The 18,471-nt window shown below is 38.1% G+C and overlaps 1 protein-coding gene and 1 long non-coding RNA gene across 6 annotated transcripts in view; one reads left to right on the top strand and one right to left on the bottom strand.

Moving 5' to 3' along the window:
- TES (testin LIM domain protein) overlaps window positions 1-4,999 on the top strand; it is a 51,494-nt gene extending 46,495 nt beyond the window's left edge. For both annotated transcript variants that reach the window (XM_050785129.1, XM_050785130.1), the window contains one exon: window positions 3,507-4,999. In XM_050785129.1, coding sequence (XP_050641086.1) covers window positions 3,507-3,695 — 189 coding nt within the window. In that variant the 3' untranslated portion in view covers window positions 3,696-4,999. The remainder of the gene's footprint in view (window positions 1-3,506) is intronic.
- Window positions 1-18,471, bottom strand: part of LOC126951209 (uncharacterized) — a 267,072-nt gene that overhangs the window by 23,937 nt on the left and 224,664 nt on the right. For all 4 annotated transcript variants that reach the window (XR_007724388.1, XR_007724387.1, XR_007724385.1 and 1 more), the window contains one exon: window positions 1,372-1,521. This is a non-coding gene — a long non-coding RNA (uncharacterized LOC126951209). The remainder of the gene's footprint in view (window positions 1-1,371; window positions 1,522-18,471) is intronic.

Here is an 18,471-nt window from a genome sequence, read left to right as displayed (position 1 = left end):
TTTACACACTGTTCTTTGTCTTTTGCTTACTCTTTATAGTTTTTCTAACACACCCTACTTTTCCCTGTTTTACCTGACTGTACCTACACATTTATTCCTTTAGATTCAGTTTAGCTTTAACTTTTTTTCAGAACACCTTTCCTGATTCCCTGTGCCCAAACTCCATCATTGTCTCCAGGCTCTCTGTGTTCCCAATGGTGTGTGTGGGGGGGCGTGTGTGTGTGAATGTCACTCATCTGTCTCCGTCACTAGACTGTAAGCAGCTGGAGGGTAGAGCTTGCCTTACTATTTCTGTATCTTCAGTGTCGGCACTTAGAAATGAGTGACTGACTTGTGTTCTTAATATTTCTAGCTTTGGGGCTACTGTGGGCCTTCCTTTACCTGGGGAACAAGATGTTGAATCACCATGTAACCTGATACATTATTTAGCTAAAAACTGCTTCAATGAATATTGTTGCAACAGTTTTTCTACAGACTAAAGGTATTATCATGTATACCTTTTTTTGCTGCTGTCTGACCTTTAGTCTCAAGGACTAGAATGTAACTCCATCAGGGCAGGGATTTTCTTATCTGCCTTTTCTGTTCTGTTCCCAACACTAGGACAACATAGATGCTCAATAAAAATATATTGAAACAGATAAAACTGCTGTTACAAGCTTCTCTGTATTACATTGTTGCTAATCAATGGCAGAGAATAACCACAGATATGATTTTTTAAAATAGAATAATTTTAAAATTATTTAGTTTTATAATATAGCATCATTTTGGCCAGGCGTGGTGGCTCACACCTGTAATCCCAGCACTTTGAGAGGCCAAGGCAGGCGAATCATGAGGTCAGGAGTTCGAGACCAGCCTGGCCAACATGGTGAAACCCTGTCTCTACTAAAAATACAAAAAAATTAGCTGGGCATGGTGGCGAGTGCCTGTAATTCCAGCTACTGGGGAGGCAGAGGCAGGAGAACTGCTTGAACCCGGGAGGTGAAGGTTATAATGAGCTGAGATCCTGCCATTGCACCCCAGCCCAGGTGACAGTGTGAGACTCTGTTTCAAAAACAAAACAAAACAAAACAATAGATATATAGCATCATTTCTTTCATGTTTACTTTCTCAGTGGGATATACCATTGGCCTTTGCCTAATATTAAAATGAGCATACATATCCATCGCCAGAACAAGTTCCAGCTAACAGCAAAGAGAGCTACCCACACAGCATGCTACATTATATAAAATTTGGAGAAGTTTATCTAGTTCAGGACATTGATCTGCTTAGATCTTTTAATTTTAAAAAAGAGAGAGAGAAAATACAAATTATTTTTAGACTTGAAATCAAGTGCTCAACTCCAAACAACATTTCTGAGAAAAAAAAAATTACCTGGAAGGAAAAAAAATGGGAAATGCAGCTACTTTGTCTCTGTGTAGTCACTGGAACGCCATAGTTACCCCCAGAATTCACATCCACCAGATTCACAGGACACTCCTGCAGAGAGCTCATTCCAACAGATGTCATTAGCTGTTTTACATCCTGTGTACAAATAAAAAGAGGGATTGAAGGAAATAAGAATTCTTTGAAATATTAAAGGTTTAGGAACATGGGAAAATCAAATGGCAGGTGGAAAGTGGTGAAGCACATCATCTTCCTGAAGGGTTCTGCTGTCCCCAGGCCCTCGGCGCAGCCTGGGCCAATTTTAGATTTTCAAAGAATTAGGGATCAATAGATTCGACCTGTGATTACATGTCAGATTTTGAATTTATGGTAATCAATAGAGATAACTAATTGAACATTAGTTATCTCTTTTTTGTAAATTGCAACTGAAAATGTGTGTTTTGGGTAATTATAAAAAGATCCACAAATACTATTATAGGTCTGAGAAAAAGTAGATAGATCATGGTCTAAAAGCAAGGTAATAAAACACACAGTGTATTTTATAAGAACACATTCAAAATGCTTATACAAACAAGAAATACTGAAAGATTGAGTGTTCTTATCACAAGGAAATCATATAATGTTTAAGGAGAGGGATATCCTAATTACCCTGATTTGATCACTACACTATGTATACATGTATTGAAACATCACATAGTACACCCATAAATATGTACAATTATATGTTGATCATAAATTTTAAAATGGAAAGATTAATATTAAATGTGGAAAACAATAAGACAATGTTCTAAATGAATAATAAAGCTATAAAAATACATACAAAAAGCAGTTGCTTGCGTGGTGCAGCTACACATTAGAAATGTGCTTGCAATTGAAACATTCATTTTTATTGTATTTAGGAATAGTATATTGATCACACAAAGTATTTTCCTTGTATCTCAGGGAAGACTGGGTTGACCTAACTTATAGATTACAGAGCTATAATCTCTGTAATCAGAAGCAATATAACTAAAAAATATGCAGGTCTGAAATGGACATATATAACAGGCCTCACTTCACTGCCTAAACCAATTATCCAGTGAGTGCAGCCACATTTTGAAGTCTTTTTGAGTAGGAGGCTCAAGCTGAATGACCTCCACCTGTTCCTGTCCCTTATCCCTCAGTAATTCCTGACAATCACATTATGAGGCCAAGGGTGCTTAAGATTAGTCACTGTGATACCAGACAGTCTTGTTGGCTTCTTCGCTTGTTATGAAATATTTAAAACAAAAACTTTAAGACAGTCATATTCATTCAGAACATGTATAAACCAGAAGGGCATGGACTATAGAGGTCTGAACTGGTTTGCTGTTTTCTGCTATAACATAGGTCATTTACATGTTTGAATAAGAAAATTTTGTGTAAATGTATGTATGTTTGTGTGTGTGTATATATACATGTTTGTATGTCATATATATATTCATCCATAACACATAGTGAATGGTACAGGGATTGCAAGTATTCATGTTCTACAATATTAGATTACACATAAATTATGACTGATCTTATGACAGAATAGAAGCCAATTAACTACAAGTTATATTTTTAGTGCAAATTCATTATTCTCAAACACTGTCAGTATTTTTAATTGAGTCCTTAATTACTTTGAACATGATTTTAATTTACTACTGTCTAGAAATTAGTGGTGTTAATAATCTCATGTGTCATAGGTAAGACAGGTAAAATTACCACTTCAAAGCTTTAATGAACAAGGAAAAATCATCTCATAAACTTCTGTGTAATTACAAATGTGCGATCTAATAAAATACATCAGAACTAAGCACACTGCTTTGGAACTTCCCATCAACACTTTCTGCCTTGAACGCCATGAAGTTATCTTACGTGCACCACATCACCTGTTTGGCCTTCACCCATTGTTTCTCAGGATGTTCAGTATATTAACCTCTCTTAACAGCTGGCCAGAAAGGTTAGCTAGAAGGCCACCCTCCATCGTGTATTTCCGAGGTTGTCATCATGAGTTGTAATTTGTCATCTAAAGAAACGTGTTCAGTTTGTCCTAAGGTGAAAATGTTACCATTACAGCTTGATCTCTCACCCTCTTCTCTTGTGTTATTTCTTGATAGGTGTGTCAGGGATGCCACAATGCCATCGACCCAGAAGTGCAGCGGGTGAGCTATAACAACTTCAGCTGGCATGCATCCACAGAGTGCTTTCTGTGCTCCTGCTGCAGCAAGTGCCTCATTGGGCAGAAGTTCATGCCAGTAGAAGGGATGGTTTTCTGTTCAGTGGAATGTAAGAAGATGATGTCTTAGGAGGAGGGCACCCAGAAGTATCGAGCCATCGCTAGCCAAAGTGGTCTGCATTTCTACTGTAAAATGCCATTTGAAAAAAAATAAAAGGCAAAAAAAAGAAACTGTAAAGGAAACCAAGAGATTTTGTTTAATTTTTTTGGCCATTTTTTCTTTATCAATTTTTTTTTCTGTCTCAGCTTTTAAACTTGACTTAAGCATTTGATTTGTAAAACAGTAAATAATTTTATCTTTCCATAGCTTTTCCAGTGTGAAATCATTTAGTTGGAAGCTTGGATCTCATTAAACTTCATGTCTCTATTCCATTTGTGCCAAACACTTAAAAGTTAATGTACTGAATGGAAAGATGCGCATTTCTAGTTCTACACTCCTTTTTTTCCCCTCATGTGTAAAATGAAAAGGAAACTAAATTTGCCCTAATATCAAGGCGCTACATTTATTGCCTCATCTTATTCACTGACCTTTGTAATAATACACAGTGAATTCTTTTTGACAGAGAAATGAAGTGTAGTATGCAAAGCTGCCGTTTTAATGCCTATGCATTTACTCTTTCCTGATTTAGGCAGAGGTGGCATTTTCTTTATTGCATTTCTCTATTTTTTTTTTTTTTTATGTACCCTACCTCTCAGTATTCTCTTTGTAAGTGGGTGACTTCCATCTGTGGCCTTGAATATTTTATCACATGTGGCATAACAGTATCCACACTTTTTCAATTTTTTTTTAAATTTTGAGCAATTCTCCTGCCTCAGCTTCCCAAATAACTGGGATTACAGGTGCATGCCACCATGCCCAGCTAATTTTTGTATTTTTAGTAGAGACAGGTTTTAACCATGTTAGCCAGGCTGGTCTCAAACTCCTGACCTCAGATGATCCGCCTGTCTTGGCCTCCCAAAGTGCTGGGATTACAGGCGTGGGAGCCACCATGCTTGACCTACACACTTTTTACTTCTATACATGATTTTTGGCTTGGACATAAAAAGCCAAGCCACCCATTTGCTTTTAATCCAAAGAACATGTATACTTTTTGTACCCAGAAACTATGATTCATATTGATTGCACGTGCCTGCCATGATTTAGATAAGATTTTTTTTTTGCATGGTTTTTATGCTTTTCTAACGGATCCTGTTTTATAATACTTCCAAGCCTATCCATGGATATATCAAATGTCTTCACTTGTGTATTTTCATGGCTAGGTATTTCTAATGTTTATTTTTCCCTGTGTACTTCTACACATAGCTATGCACTATGAAAATTAAATGGAATGAATGATATGTATATTACTCAAAATAAAGTTTCTTTCACTTTAATAATCATTGTCTCTTTTTATTCATATCCTTTTTTGAGTGAAAAATGCTTCTGCAACTAAGCATGTGTTACAGCAGGGGGCGATGTCTCCAAGGATAAAAATTACCCAAAAGAAAATAAAGGCTGCCTCTTGGCAGGACAGAACAGAATCTAGATGTTTCATTATGAAAAAAGATAAGGTTTATGAAACTTTAAAATCAGGACTTTTAAGTTGTTTTTGGTCATGCAGGAGTTTTTTTCTTTTTCAAAGAAAGGGAAAGTGTAATTTTAACATTTGGGAGAACTTTATTTTCTATTCAGTTGGATCTAACAGGCCTTTTATATTTGGGTTTCAACTCTGGTTTCTTTATATGTAAAAATTTTAAAAGAATTTTTTCCTGAAAACTTATCATGAGACAGGAAGCAAATGGGGAATAGTGGTAGATTCATTCTTCCTAATGTTAGCAGGCCATAATACTTTTTTCCCTCAGTCTACAATTATTTCTGTCACAGTCGGAGTAGCAGTTTTCTCTGACACATACCCAGAATAACTTGACTTTTTTTTTTTTTCCAGCTCCTGTTTGGCCAATAGTACTTCTCTTTACATTCCACTTCTCCACTCCCCTCCACCACACACACACGCACATGTGCATACCAGGCATACAAATTTATTCCTTCTGCACTATGCCTTTTTCGACCATGCAGAAGTAACTTTTAGAGCTTGGATATGTGTCACGTTATCTAAAGTAACCTAATTCTGCATACAATTTTATAAGCTAATATCACAAGTATCATTATTGTCCATAAAGATCACTTTACGATTGCTCATATCTTTATCTTAAATGGCAACAAATATATTTTCCACAGCATATTGTCCACAAAGTTGTACAACTTAACTTTTCCCAGACATGGCTAAGTGAGAATAAACTGAAACAGAACCCATCTGCTACCAACATGGCCAATTCCCTTAGGAAATGTGGGTTGCTCTTGAGACGTTCTGGCCTTCATATGTGTTGCATATCTCCCTTTCTTCCTTTCTTTTTTCTTTAAGCCGGGGGCTGGGGGGGGGCTGGGGGGGGTGGCGACAAATGAGGGGCTAGGGATTGTTCTTTCTTTTCATCGACTCTAGCTGAAACTTCTATTACCGAAGTCTTCAAGCATAGATTTCCAAATTTAACTTTGAAGTATTTCAGCCCAGTTTCACCAAAGGCAAGGGATTCATCACTGATTCATTCTCAAGGAATTTCCAACACATAGTGTTTAAGCTTATACAACTTCACCATAGTTACCAAAGAGACACCAGCACCCAAGAGCAGCATTCAGCCTTTGTCTTGAGATGCCTCGGCATATCTGAACTTGTCTTCTGGGTATTCACTTAATTCTTTGGAAAACTTGGGATTCTGTCAATGTCTCCATAAAAAGGTGCTTTCCCACAATTTCTTACTCATCTGTCCCTTCTTGGCCTCTCTTGATTTAAATGCTCACCAATAACTTTGATGACTGTACTGAATGCCCACATGTATGCAAAGAACCCACTGTGCTGGGATATGTGTATGTGCTTTGACCACACAAAACACATTCTGGCTTGATTAATAGATTAATAGGATTTTTTTCCATATATTTAGTTGATGCTTAAGTAGCTTTGGCTAATTATTTTGTTCTTTCACAGAGAACACGTCATTGTAGCTTCTATTTGATCTGATAATATAAATTGAAGCACTCAAAATAAGATGTCATTACCTTTTGATGCTTGTTTTGAATGACATTTATGAAGGCTGCTATCAATATTTTTTCAGTGATACTCCTCACCAGGGTGTCTTGCCCCTCAGCCAATAACAAAACCAACTTGTACCCAGTTATCTTTACTAGAGTCAGCCATGAGTGAATATAGAGACTAATATTAGAGTTGATTTCTCCATAAATATTGATGGACTGTGAAGGCATCATGTTATAATTCCAGGGAGATCTGGATTTAATAATCTAGACAGACACTTTCTGGCCACATCCCATTGATTCTCCTCCTCTCCCATTACAATAGGATGGAGGACGACATTGTTGGATTTGAAGAGTAAGAAATACCAGGCCCAAGTGTTGAATGGACATCATGTATTGAAGTCATCAAGATTAACCACAGGGAAAATGGGGGAGAGAAGAGTAAGCCAGAGCTAAAGTTATCAAAGTATGTGGAGAAGTATTGTGGCATCTGATAGAAGATGGAAACTCAGGGTGGAGATGGGTGGTAAAGTCTAAGTCCATGTGCTACACCTAAAAGAGCTGTGAGTGTTAGGAAACAAACAGCCTTTAATGGGAAAAACAGTAGACAGTGAGGAAGACAGGCACCCCACAGGGATTGTGACAGACTCTACTTGAAATACTACAGAAGAAGCAGACTTTGGGGATAACTAGGTGTCAGCTGGAGAAGATGATGATGAGTTTGAGAGTACAAAGGAGTCTGCAGTTCACAGACATTGGATGTCAGTGGGTACAGAGATAAGAGTATAGGAAGAGATAGGGCCAGATTCAAAGTACAAAGCAGAATGGGTATCAGGTTTCCAGTAAGGCTGAAAAATCTAGAGGCCAGGGGTAATAAACAGGACCGAGAGGCAGGCTAAGGTTAGTTCTGGTAGTTTCCTAGGGAAAGGCAGGTTATCAGGAATGCTTTTGGCTGTAAGTTACTAAAAACCTAACTAAGAGTTGTTTTAAGACAAGATGGAGGCTAACCCAAATTTGGCTCCGACAAGTTTATTTAATCTCTCTATTCTTCCACCCTCTATGTGTTGTTGCCTTCTATCCTCATTTGTCCCTTCATTCAAGCACCACTCCCTCGTATGACATCATCCAAAATAATAAAGAAGATAAGTGGCAAAAGCGTATTTTACCTCTAGAAAAGGAAGATCTTTCCCAGGGGCCGCCAGTTGATTCACCTGCCATTCCACTTAATTGGCCACAAATATGCCACCTGCTCATCCTCATCAAAGGCAGAGGAAAATGGAGTTTCTATGGTGGACTTATCCAAGCACAATTCATACCATGAGGTCTGGGCACATGCTGCCCAGAACAAAATTATTTTGCTAATGTGATTGTTTAGATTCAGCATTGTTTAGATAACTAAAAGGTATGTTTGTAAATAAGCATGAATCTAAAGTTTGGGGTTTCTGTTGGCTTGTGAGATGAGTCAGGAACATCATTTGGGGACACCTTTCTTAGGTAACATTTCACTTTTCATGGCCAGCAATAATGTGAAGTCAGGGCAGGAAACACTAACATCCTTGGGGTTCTGGTTACTGGACTCTGCTTGGCTTGCTTCTCCCAGCATCTCATTCTGTCTGATCCGTTCTCAAAGCCACAGGTCACTGTTATATGTCTACCAAGCACTGCCCCTACCTCTCTCTCAGAAGTGATGATGACTTATTCCTTGGTGCTCCTACCACTCTGACTTAATCTGGCCATCTGAAACACTTATTTGAATCTGTCTATGCCTGCTTCTCCATTACTATAACCAATACTTTGGCTAAAAAACTTGGCATTTCTCACCAGGTATATTGTAAATTCCTATCAGATCCCTTGTTCTAATGCAGTGGTTCTCAGACTTTAACATGCATCAAATTTACCTGCAGGGCTTGTTAAATACAGACTACTGGACTCCACTCCCCAGAGTGTCTGATTCAGTAGATCTTATACAGGGCCTGATAATTTGTATTCTGAACAAATTCCCAGGTGACGCTTACACTTTAAGAAATATTGGTCTAATCCTGAGAACATCGAGGAAAAAATTAAACTCATTTTCTCCTACTTCACTCTCACCAACACATTTCTTTTCCTCTTTTTCTTTTTCTTTTTCTTTTTTTTTTTTTTTTTTTTTGAAACAGAGTTTCACTCTTGTTGCCCAGGCTAGAGTGCAGTGGCATAATCTGGGCTCACTGCAACCTCTGCCTCCCAGGTTCAAGCCATTCTCCTGCCTCAGCCTCCCGAGTAACTGGGATTACAGGTGCCCACCATCATGCTCAGCTAATTTTTTGAATTTTAGTAGAGACGGGGTTTCACCATGTTGGCCAGGCTGGTCTCGAACTCCTGACTTCAGGTGATCCACCCGCCTTGGTCTCCCAAAGTGCAGGGATTCAGGTGTGAGCCACCACACCCAGCCCAGCCTTCACCAACACATTTCTAACACCAGACGTAAGGGGGTGTTTCCCCACCCACCAAGCAATCAGCAAATTCTGCAGCAGACACAAGCTGGGTGCCCTCCAGTTTACTTCTGATGCTATCTACCTGGAGGCTGTGTTAGATCCCACAGGTTGAGAGCTCACTTTCACAAGATTGTTCCCCCCTTCCAATACCAATATCAAGCCTCAGGTTGCTTTACCTGTGCTTCTGGTCAACTGGCTATAAATCAGGCTTTCCACAACCCCTTATTCAGGTTCTACTAACTTGCTAGAGCTGCTCACAACAGAACTCAGGGACACAATTTACTTATATTTCACAGTTTATTATAAAGAATATTACAAAGGATACAGATGGAAAGGCACATAAGGCAAGGCATGTGAGAAGGGGTGCCATTCCCTCTCTGATGTACCACCCTCCAGGAACCAGAACGTGTTCAGCTATTTAGAAGCTCCAAGAATCCGGTCATTTGGGGTTTTTATGGAGGTTTCATTACATAAGCACGATTGATGAAATTATTGGTCATTGTTGATCAGTTTAGCCTTCAGCCACTCTTCTCTCCCTGGAAGGTGGGTAGCGGGGAGCTGAAAGTCCCAACCCCACCTCTTATCCTGCCTTGGTCTTTCTGGTGACCAGCCCCTATCCTGAAGCTACCTAGGGGCTGCCAGCCATCAGTCAACTCATTCACATACAAAAACACATTATTACTAATAGATTACATCTATTACTTTGGAGAGTCCATGATTTTAGAAGTTAATGCCAGGAAATGGGAAGAAAGGTCAAATATGTATTTTATACTATCAGATTCATTCTCTTTTCTTCTACCAGAGTGCAATACAGAGAAGATATGAGTATTCCTTACTGAAAAAAATCTAACAGTGATTCAGCCTCTTTTCCCACCCTTTTCACATATACACATGTTCATCTAGCCATAACTGAATGCTTGCAGTTTTCTGAAGTTAGTAGCTTCCTTCATACCTCCATGACTTTGCAAAGATAGTTACCTCTAAGAAGCTGATCGATGACCCTTCCACACCCCCTCACGCTTGAAACCCATCTTTGCTTACATACATCTTGACCTATACTACTAGTTCACTGATATCATTGCCCTACTTAAGTGCAGAAATATAATTTTTTCATGTTTATTTCCTTAAAACCAAATATAGCACTTAACACATGATACGTGCCCCCAAAATGGTGAATAACAAAAAGAATTAAGTGGCATCTGAATAAGCCATAATAAATCAGGTAAGAGTTTTACTAATTGAGATGGAACTCATTTGACCAAGTTTCTAAAGGACAGAGCAAAAGAAGAAACAGAGCTCAGTAACCATAAGTATTTTTTTAATTAAAAAGTCACTTGTGTTTTAAAAAATGACAGTACAAGGATCCAATTACATAATCCTCAGCAACACTTATTAAAATTCCCTCTTCTCTGCTACCTGCGTTTCTCATACCTCCAGCTGCTCTCTCCACAAGTCCCCCAAACCTCAATCCTGCCCAATTTCTTTTCTCTCACACTCTGCCATCTCCACTTCTCTCCATTGTTTCATTCATTCATTCATTCATTCATTCATTTGCTTAGTCAATCAATCAATATTTATTATCTGCTATGTGCTCAGGAATGGTTGCAGGCCCTGGGACCAAGTGATGTGAACAAGATAAACAAGATCCCTGTTCTCATGGTGTTTTACATTCGATAGAGAATAGGACTGAAGTAAATAATTCTAACAGAAAATGAAATGCTGGCCACATGGGGGCAGGGAGGGGATAGATCCAGAACAGAGGATATATTAATAACAACAGAAGGCCAAGGCTATTAAAAATATTTTATAAGGGCCTGCATAATACATAGAATGAAGATTCAAATTTTCTTCTCAGATTCTTAGCATTGCTCTTCACCTGGACATGTGAAAACTGGGTTTCTCTTTGAAAGTCTGGAAGGATTGAGGGAAGGCTATGATCTCTCACATATGAATCATTTTTACCTGCCTGAGAAATTACTATTAGATCTTAATACTAACAGAGCTTCACTCCCCAAAGAAAGGTATATACTTCCTCCTTTCTGAAACTGACAGTAATGTCAATAACTGTATCTTTTTTTCTACATTTTGATTTCCAGGAAGCTTTGAGGAAAATCTTACCCTTCACTAACATAGCAATTATGATTTAAATCTTTTTTCCAGACAACGTTGTTGTATAAACTCTCATTTCAGCCTGCTTCAAATTCTTTGTGGAATTTGGCAGGGGATCTTCTTGGTTAGGATTATTTATCTTTTCAAAGTATCAAAAAACATTGATCATTGTAAGGGTACAGGCAGGAATATAGGAATTAGCCTACAGATGGAACAGAAGCCAGGGCTGGGCAGCCACCAGGTCCTTTTCCCCTCCCTCTAAGTTCCTCCCTGAACATCTGCTTCATTTTTCTTTCCCTGTAGGCACAGTCTCTCTGCTCCTTAGTCTGCATGATCAGTTAGTAAAGATGGGTACTCTAAAATTTCTGAGTTCATAGGTTACAAATATTGTCACACTGAGAGACTGACTGGCTGCCTCTTGATTCTGATTCCAAATTCCCCAGAAAAAAAAAAAATCTGATTGTCTCCAATTGGTTTACACATAGACAAACCAATTTATGATCAGGGGACAGAGTCATGCAACCTAAGCCAAACAGTTAAAAATCTCATCAAATGAAGTTTGAGAGGGCAACACAGTGGAAATAAGTGAGAGTGAATCAAGGAGCTTGGGGGATCATTGTGATCAGAAAGACACTCTGCCAGTTTATTATTATAATTGTAAATAGAGAGTTAGGAGGATAGCATGGCAGACACTGGCTAGATGATCTCCAAGCTTATTTCCAGTGTAACTATATTTCCCAGCATCCACTGTAGTTGTGTGGAGTTTTCTGATGGAGTTTTGGCCAAGAGACCATGGAAAGAAGTGATATAGTCTCCTTCTGGCTTTGCCGTGACAACTCAGGTCAAGATGGTGCAGCCAAGAGATAAATGAGCTTTCTCCTTTGCAGTGTTGTGCACGGAAACATGATGTGGGCAAGAAACATGCATTTATTGGTTCAAGCCACTGATATTGGGCTTGTTGGTCATAGGAGTTAACCTTCCCTAACTAGTACAGATAAATAAATAATGAAGATCACGTGTTCATCCTGAAAATATCCCTTTAGTAAGTCATGAGTCATATTGGGATGCTGGGGAACTGAGGGTGAATAGAACAGAAACTTCTGCTGTCAGTTGTTCAGAGGTTCATGGAGGAGACAAGCAGGTAACAGCAAATGAAAGTAACAAAGACCTGTCACTGACAGGAGACAATGGAAGTGATGCTGAAGCAGCTGTTTGTCATGTCAAAATATCTTCTCTAGTATGAGAGGCTGCTTTCACTGTTACCCTAGGTAAGTGGATGGATAAAAGGGAACACTGCAAAAATGGAATCTATGAGACATTATCACAATGGGACTGAAGGACAGGGAGGAGTCAAAGACAACCCTGCCAATTGGAAGAATGGCGGTGACCTCAACAGAAATGAGAAATCCACTTAGGGAAGAGCTACGTTGAGAGAAAAAATGATAACTTCACTGGGGAGAATGTGGAGCTTGAGGCAAGTGGAGGAGTACAGCAGGCAGTTTGGGACCTGAAAGTGGATGCTCAAGAGAAACCTCTGGCTAGAGATATAGATAAAGAAGTCAATAGACAAAAGTTACCATTCACATCTGATAATAGCTTACCAAAAAGGGCTCCAGTCTCCTTATCAAATGTGACATGTCAAAGACAGTTTTGAAATGATTTTCACGTTACTCTATTTTTCCCCAGGTGGCAATGACAAGTTTAGTGTATTTTCTCCTTTTTGGTGAAATTATATCAGCAGTTTTTGTATTTCCACAATAGATATTGAAAGTTCTGAGACCTAAAAAATTCTGAGTACTTGTTGTATTGCAAAGGTTGTCAAGGATCTGCTTATCTGACAACAAACTACAGAAAAGGTTATAGTATTAAATGTTTCAGCAATGCCAATTCCTTATCTTCCCCATTCCCGTAGCACCTCTGAAATCTCAGGTCCCAGTTTGCATATTGATTTTCTTGTACTATTATGAGCCACTAATTGCTGTATCCATTAACTTCATCTATGCATAAACCATGCAATAGATGACAGCATATCACCCATTCCTCTCTTCTTCCTTATCTTTCTTTTTCATTTTATTTTGCCTTTCTGAATTTTTCTCCTAAACTTTTCTTTCTCTAAATTTTACTTTCTTTCCCAAACTTACTCCTGATTTATTCTCTTCTTTCTCTATTTGATATATTAATTATTTATAGTTTTCTTCATTCATTAATAAAAATCCATCAAAGAGTAATTAAATGTTTACCATAATCCAGATATGGATAAAAAGAAGATATAAATATATTTCATGTATATTACATTGAATCAGTCTAAATACTGCAGCCCAATGACTCATTAGCTACAGTTTCATTCTGCATTCATTAGCTTCATTAGCTACAGTTACTTTCGTTACTTCTATTAGCTACAGTTTCATTAGCTATTCTTACAACTTGAAGGAGATTCTTCATTAGCTGCACTGCCTTCACTTGGATCCTATAAATGATAGACACCTTATATTCCCATTTTATTGACAGAGAAGAGGACCATTAACAAAAGCAGACCCATACAGAGAAAAATAATTCCTAGACAAATTAGCTTTGTTTATTTTTCAAAACCGACATCTATTATATCTTAAAGAATCATGAACTTCTCCAGGGTAGTAGTTACTCCTTTGAACATCAGCTTTTTCCTTTGTGAGAAGATAAAAGGAAATATATTGACTTGCTGCTTTTCCTGAAAAAAAAAAATTATTCTATTCTATTGTCTATTTAAATTGTAGCCAGTAAGGTCCATATATTAGACAATAGTGTTATATAATATTTAATTTCCTGCTGTTATCATTCAAGGGAATGTCTTTGTTTTAAAGAAATACACACTGAAATAAGCATTTGGGGGTAAAGGGGTATCGTATCTGCAACCTACACATAAATGTTTTAGAAAAAATACTGCAGAGAGAGAATGAGAAAGCAAATGTGGCAAAATGTTAATAGCTAAGAAATCTGGGTGAAGGGTAAACAAATTCTTTGTAATATTGTTTGCAGTTTTTCTATAAGCCTGAAATTATTTCAAAATACAAAGTTTTAAAAGTTATCAGCTCATAGTTCAGGGGAAACTTGAAATTTTATTATAATTTTCTCTTATGAATGTTCTCAGTTTAAAATACCATGTTTCATAAGAAGTCTCATAATTATATTTTACCAACTGAAAGAAGAAAATACATCTCATCAAGTCATTCATCTCTTCACATAAGTGGAGTGTTTGTATGAAGATTTGGCTCTCCATAGTTACAGTGTAGTGACAAAATTATACTGCTAAATCAAAAGAACTGGATTGAAGTGTGAACTCCCAACTTACCAGCTGTGGGGATGTGAATAACCATTTAAGCTGTGCCTCAATTTCTCACCTACAAAACAGGACTATCAATCGCTATAAGGCAGCTTATATTTTCACAAATGGTCACAGCAATATTTCTGGTCACATGTTTTTGCAGAACCTTGTCGACAATCATCTGGAGTCTATCTTCTCTCTCCTTGAAACTGAGGGGAACTTTGTTACTGCCTGGACTAACAGACTGCAGCATGTCTGTCTGGCTAGGCTAAGTCATCAGAGGTGATAGGAGCTCTCCAGGATCACTCTCACCTCTCCCTTTCTCTCTCTGTCTCTCCCTTTCTCTCTCCCCCATCATCTACCCTGGCAATGCCTGTCTTTGAAACCCATTCATAATATTGTGGAGAAACCCAAAGTTTTCTACCCAGAGAGTCCATGTGGAAAGACACATGTGGAGAGGAACTGAGGCTCCCAGCCCAATGCCAGCATTGACTGCCAGAAACCTGGGTGAACAAATCTTCAAACAGTTCCAATCCTGGGCCTCTAGTCTTCCAGCTGAAGCCCGTGACATCAGCAGAAAAACCTGAACCCACTGCATTCAGTTCAAATTCCTAAACCACAGAATCTGTAAGCATAATAAATGGTTGTTTTATACTGCTGAATTTGGGGTCGTTTGTTATGTGGCCAAGATATCTAACACCTACTGAACAGAATTATTAGATGATAACTCTGGTATTATGTAATAGATACATAAAAGAGAATTTCTATAAAACATATACATTTGCTCTGGATGCTATAAAATGTTATTTGTACAAATTCATACAATTTGTTACTTACACAAATTCATTTTTATATTAACTTTCATCTTCTCATCTACCTTTCTTCTTCCTTTGCTTTGGGATTTATACAGTTGTGCAGTCTTAAGAAACTTAATTCCATAAACTCTATTTGAGAGTTTATAAACATCAGAAATATTTATAATATTCTAGACTCAGAAATTCTGGTGAGCACTATTTTCAGGACAGTACATTCCAGAGGTTAGGATCACAGTCATGGAGCAAACAGAAGGCCTATATTTTCACAGAGAGTCTTCAGTGCTTGAATTTCTATGCTGAACAAATGGAATCCTCAACACTCCAGGTGCTAAAGTGAGAAACACCTTTAGTGCTGCTAAAGATTCAGTGGGAAAGAACTTAGAATACAGGACCTTGTTTGTTCTCCAGATTCTATGAAATAAAGGACATTTATTTAAGGAAGATTGGGGGAAGTCGGAATTTATTAGTCACCCATGAACTCCAGAGTACTATGGGTACAAACTTTTATACAACGTAGACCTTGGCCTCAAGAAGTTTACAGTGTCATATCTCATAAACGAGAGAGGTATTTAAACAAACTGGCAATCCATTGTGATAAATGCAATAGTAGAGAGAAAATCTAGTGCTTAGTCCTGAAGTTTGTGAATATGTACAGTTTTCCAAAGAAAGATGGTATGCGATAGTATTCGTAATTAGTGACTTACCTGATTTCTTACTCTTTTTTGTCAAATTTTTAAATAAATTACTACTTTTTAATTGAAACTGAAAAAATTTAGGAAAGATACCTTCGAACAATTTAAGTGTTTGTAAGAGAGAATTGTAAGAAAGGAGGTGAGAGTGTTGGCAGCTCTGCTTGACAAAGTCATATAGTACATTCTTTTTTTTTTTTCCCACACACATTTTCTCTCTTTTCCCTTGTTCCAAACAAAGTTCTGCTATAGGTATGAAGTGGGAGCTAGGAAGAGAGGAGCTGGAGGACAGCATAGGTCCACAGCAACTTGAGGTGCTTTCATTTTGATTTGACTTTCCATGCCATGCTCCTTTTTTCACCAAATAGCACAGCACTCGGCATTTGCCTCTACTGGGAAATATTGCATGCTGTTTTGCAAGATCTGTAAGGTAACGAACTATAAAACACTACTATGAATTATCATCATCACTCAATCTTTATTAAGCATTCTCCTCTGCCCATTCCAATGGCTGGCATATGACACCAAAATGGCAGCCCCTGCTTTAAAGGGGTGGCACCTCAGAGTGAAGATTCAGTATCCTCATTGAAGGTTGAGATGGGTTCTTGATTCTTAACTTATAAAATGAAATGGAATTTCTATGACTTATTCCCATCCAGATGATCTTTGCAGGATAATTATAGGACCTTTTCCAAAATACTTATAGAATTGTACAAATAGGAGAGGAAAAAAAACATTAGAATGACCTCTTTATCATCTCTTGCATGCATATGTGTGAGCGAGTGTGTGTGTGTGCAAAAGTGTGTGTGAGCATGTGTGTGAGCTGTGTGTGTGTGTGTGTGTGTGTGTTGGGGCAAATGTTATCATGTGAGAGTAAATTTACTGGAAACCTTTTAAAGATAAAGTTTATTCTTACTCTGTTCTATTTAAAATTTTCTTAGCATTATTTCAAGAAGTAGCTCTAGTCAATGCTATATCTACTTTACACATACAAACTCACTTAATCCTCACAACAACCGTTTGAAGTAGGTACTTTATTATATCATTTTACAGATAGAATAACTGAGGACAGTGGAATTATTATGATTATGTAATTTGGAAAGCCATCAAGCTAAGAACTGAAAGACCCTGACAATCAAGGCCTAAAGTGTGAACTTGTGTTCACCACACTATACTAGATATTGAATGTATATCTTCTTCCCTTCCATGTGAACTATGTCAGGTCACAATGTCAGCACCACATAAAAATAGATTTCTTTTGCTCGCCTGCCCTTTCACAGAGATTTCTTCCACGTGCCTTTGCAGCTTCCAAAAGCTGTAGCCTGTTCTTTGAGAAAACTCTTCTCTCCTTAAGGAGTTGCCCCACATCAGATTGATTCTGGGCCATGCCTCATGTCAGCTTGCAAAAGACAAAACCCTTTCTGTTTCTAATGAAATCTCTCATATTTTGAAATGAAAGCAAGAACTGCTCTGCCGAGGTGCCAAGGGAAACATACTTCCATTATGAAGTGTTTCTAACAAAATGTTTTGGAGATTTTAAAGGAGTAGCTTTCTAAATATCCAAGGCATCTGCAAACAACCAGACATGCAGGCCCGCTTCTCAGCCCAAACACTGTTCCTGGGTTGTATCATTTTTTTTCCCTGAAAATCAGCACAGCTGTTGCAATGCCCCTTTATCAATGGTCCAATGATCCCAACAAATTTTTTTCCAAGAGTGAATAATCAAAATGGTATTACAGGTCTTTGATTTTGAAATATATGCACTGTTAATATAATTTTGGCCTTCTTTAGCAGAATTTCAAAGGGAAATCAAAGGTTTATATTTATAAAGTTTATAATCATTCCACAAAGTTCAAGACATTTGGCAGTGCTTGGGAAACTTAAAAACAGTAATAAAAGGTTACTGCGGGGAATTCAAAGCTGCCTTGTATGGTAATGCTGATTCAAGCCACCACATACTGCAGCATGACAAGTTTAGCTGTGATTTGGGGACTGGATCAGAACTGTGTAGCTGTAGAGATATTGAAATGGCTTACCCATTAACAACAAACAAAGGACTTTGGAAAATTTACAAACATTTCCTCTTTGAAAACACATTAGGAGTATGCGGGGGGAGAAAATCGTGCATTCTTAGCCTGATTTACTAAGCCTCTATCAGCCTCCTTGACTGTTCTCAAGCACCAATCTTGCCTTGCAATTGTAAACTGTGCACTTTTGCCAACCTGGAATGCACACTCTGTCCCTGCCCGGCTCCAGCTCATTCTGCATCTGTGCTTGCTCAAACTCTGGTAACCCAGGCTCTTCATTTGTTGGCAGCTGGTAAAAGGGGTTTCCTTATGAGTCACCGTGTGGAGGGTGGCTGAGTAATATACCCTATCCTGTGCTACAATCTGT

Source organism: Macaca thibetana, chromosome 3 (genome assembly GCF_024542745.1).
Source record: "Macaca thibetana thibetana isolate TM-01 chromosome 3, ASM2454274v1, whole genome shotgun sequence".
Classification (NCBI taxonomy): domain Eukaryota; kingdom Metazoa; phylum Chordata; class Mammalia; order Primates; family Cercopithecidae; genus Macaca; species Macaca thibetana.
This window is presented reverse-complemented; position numbering and strand designations above follow the sequence as displayed.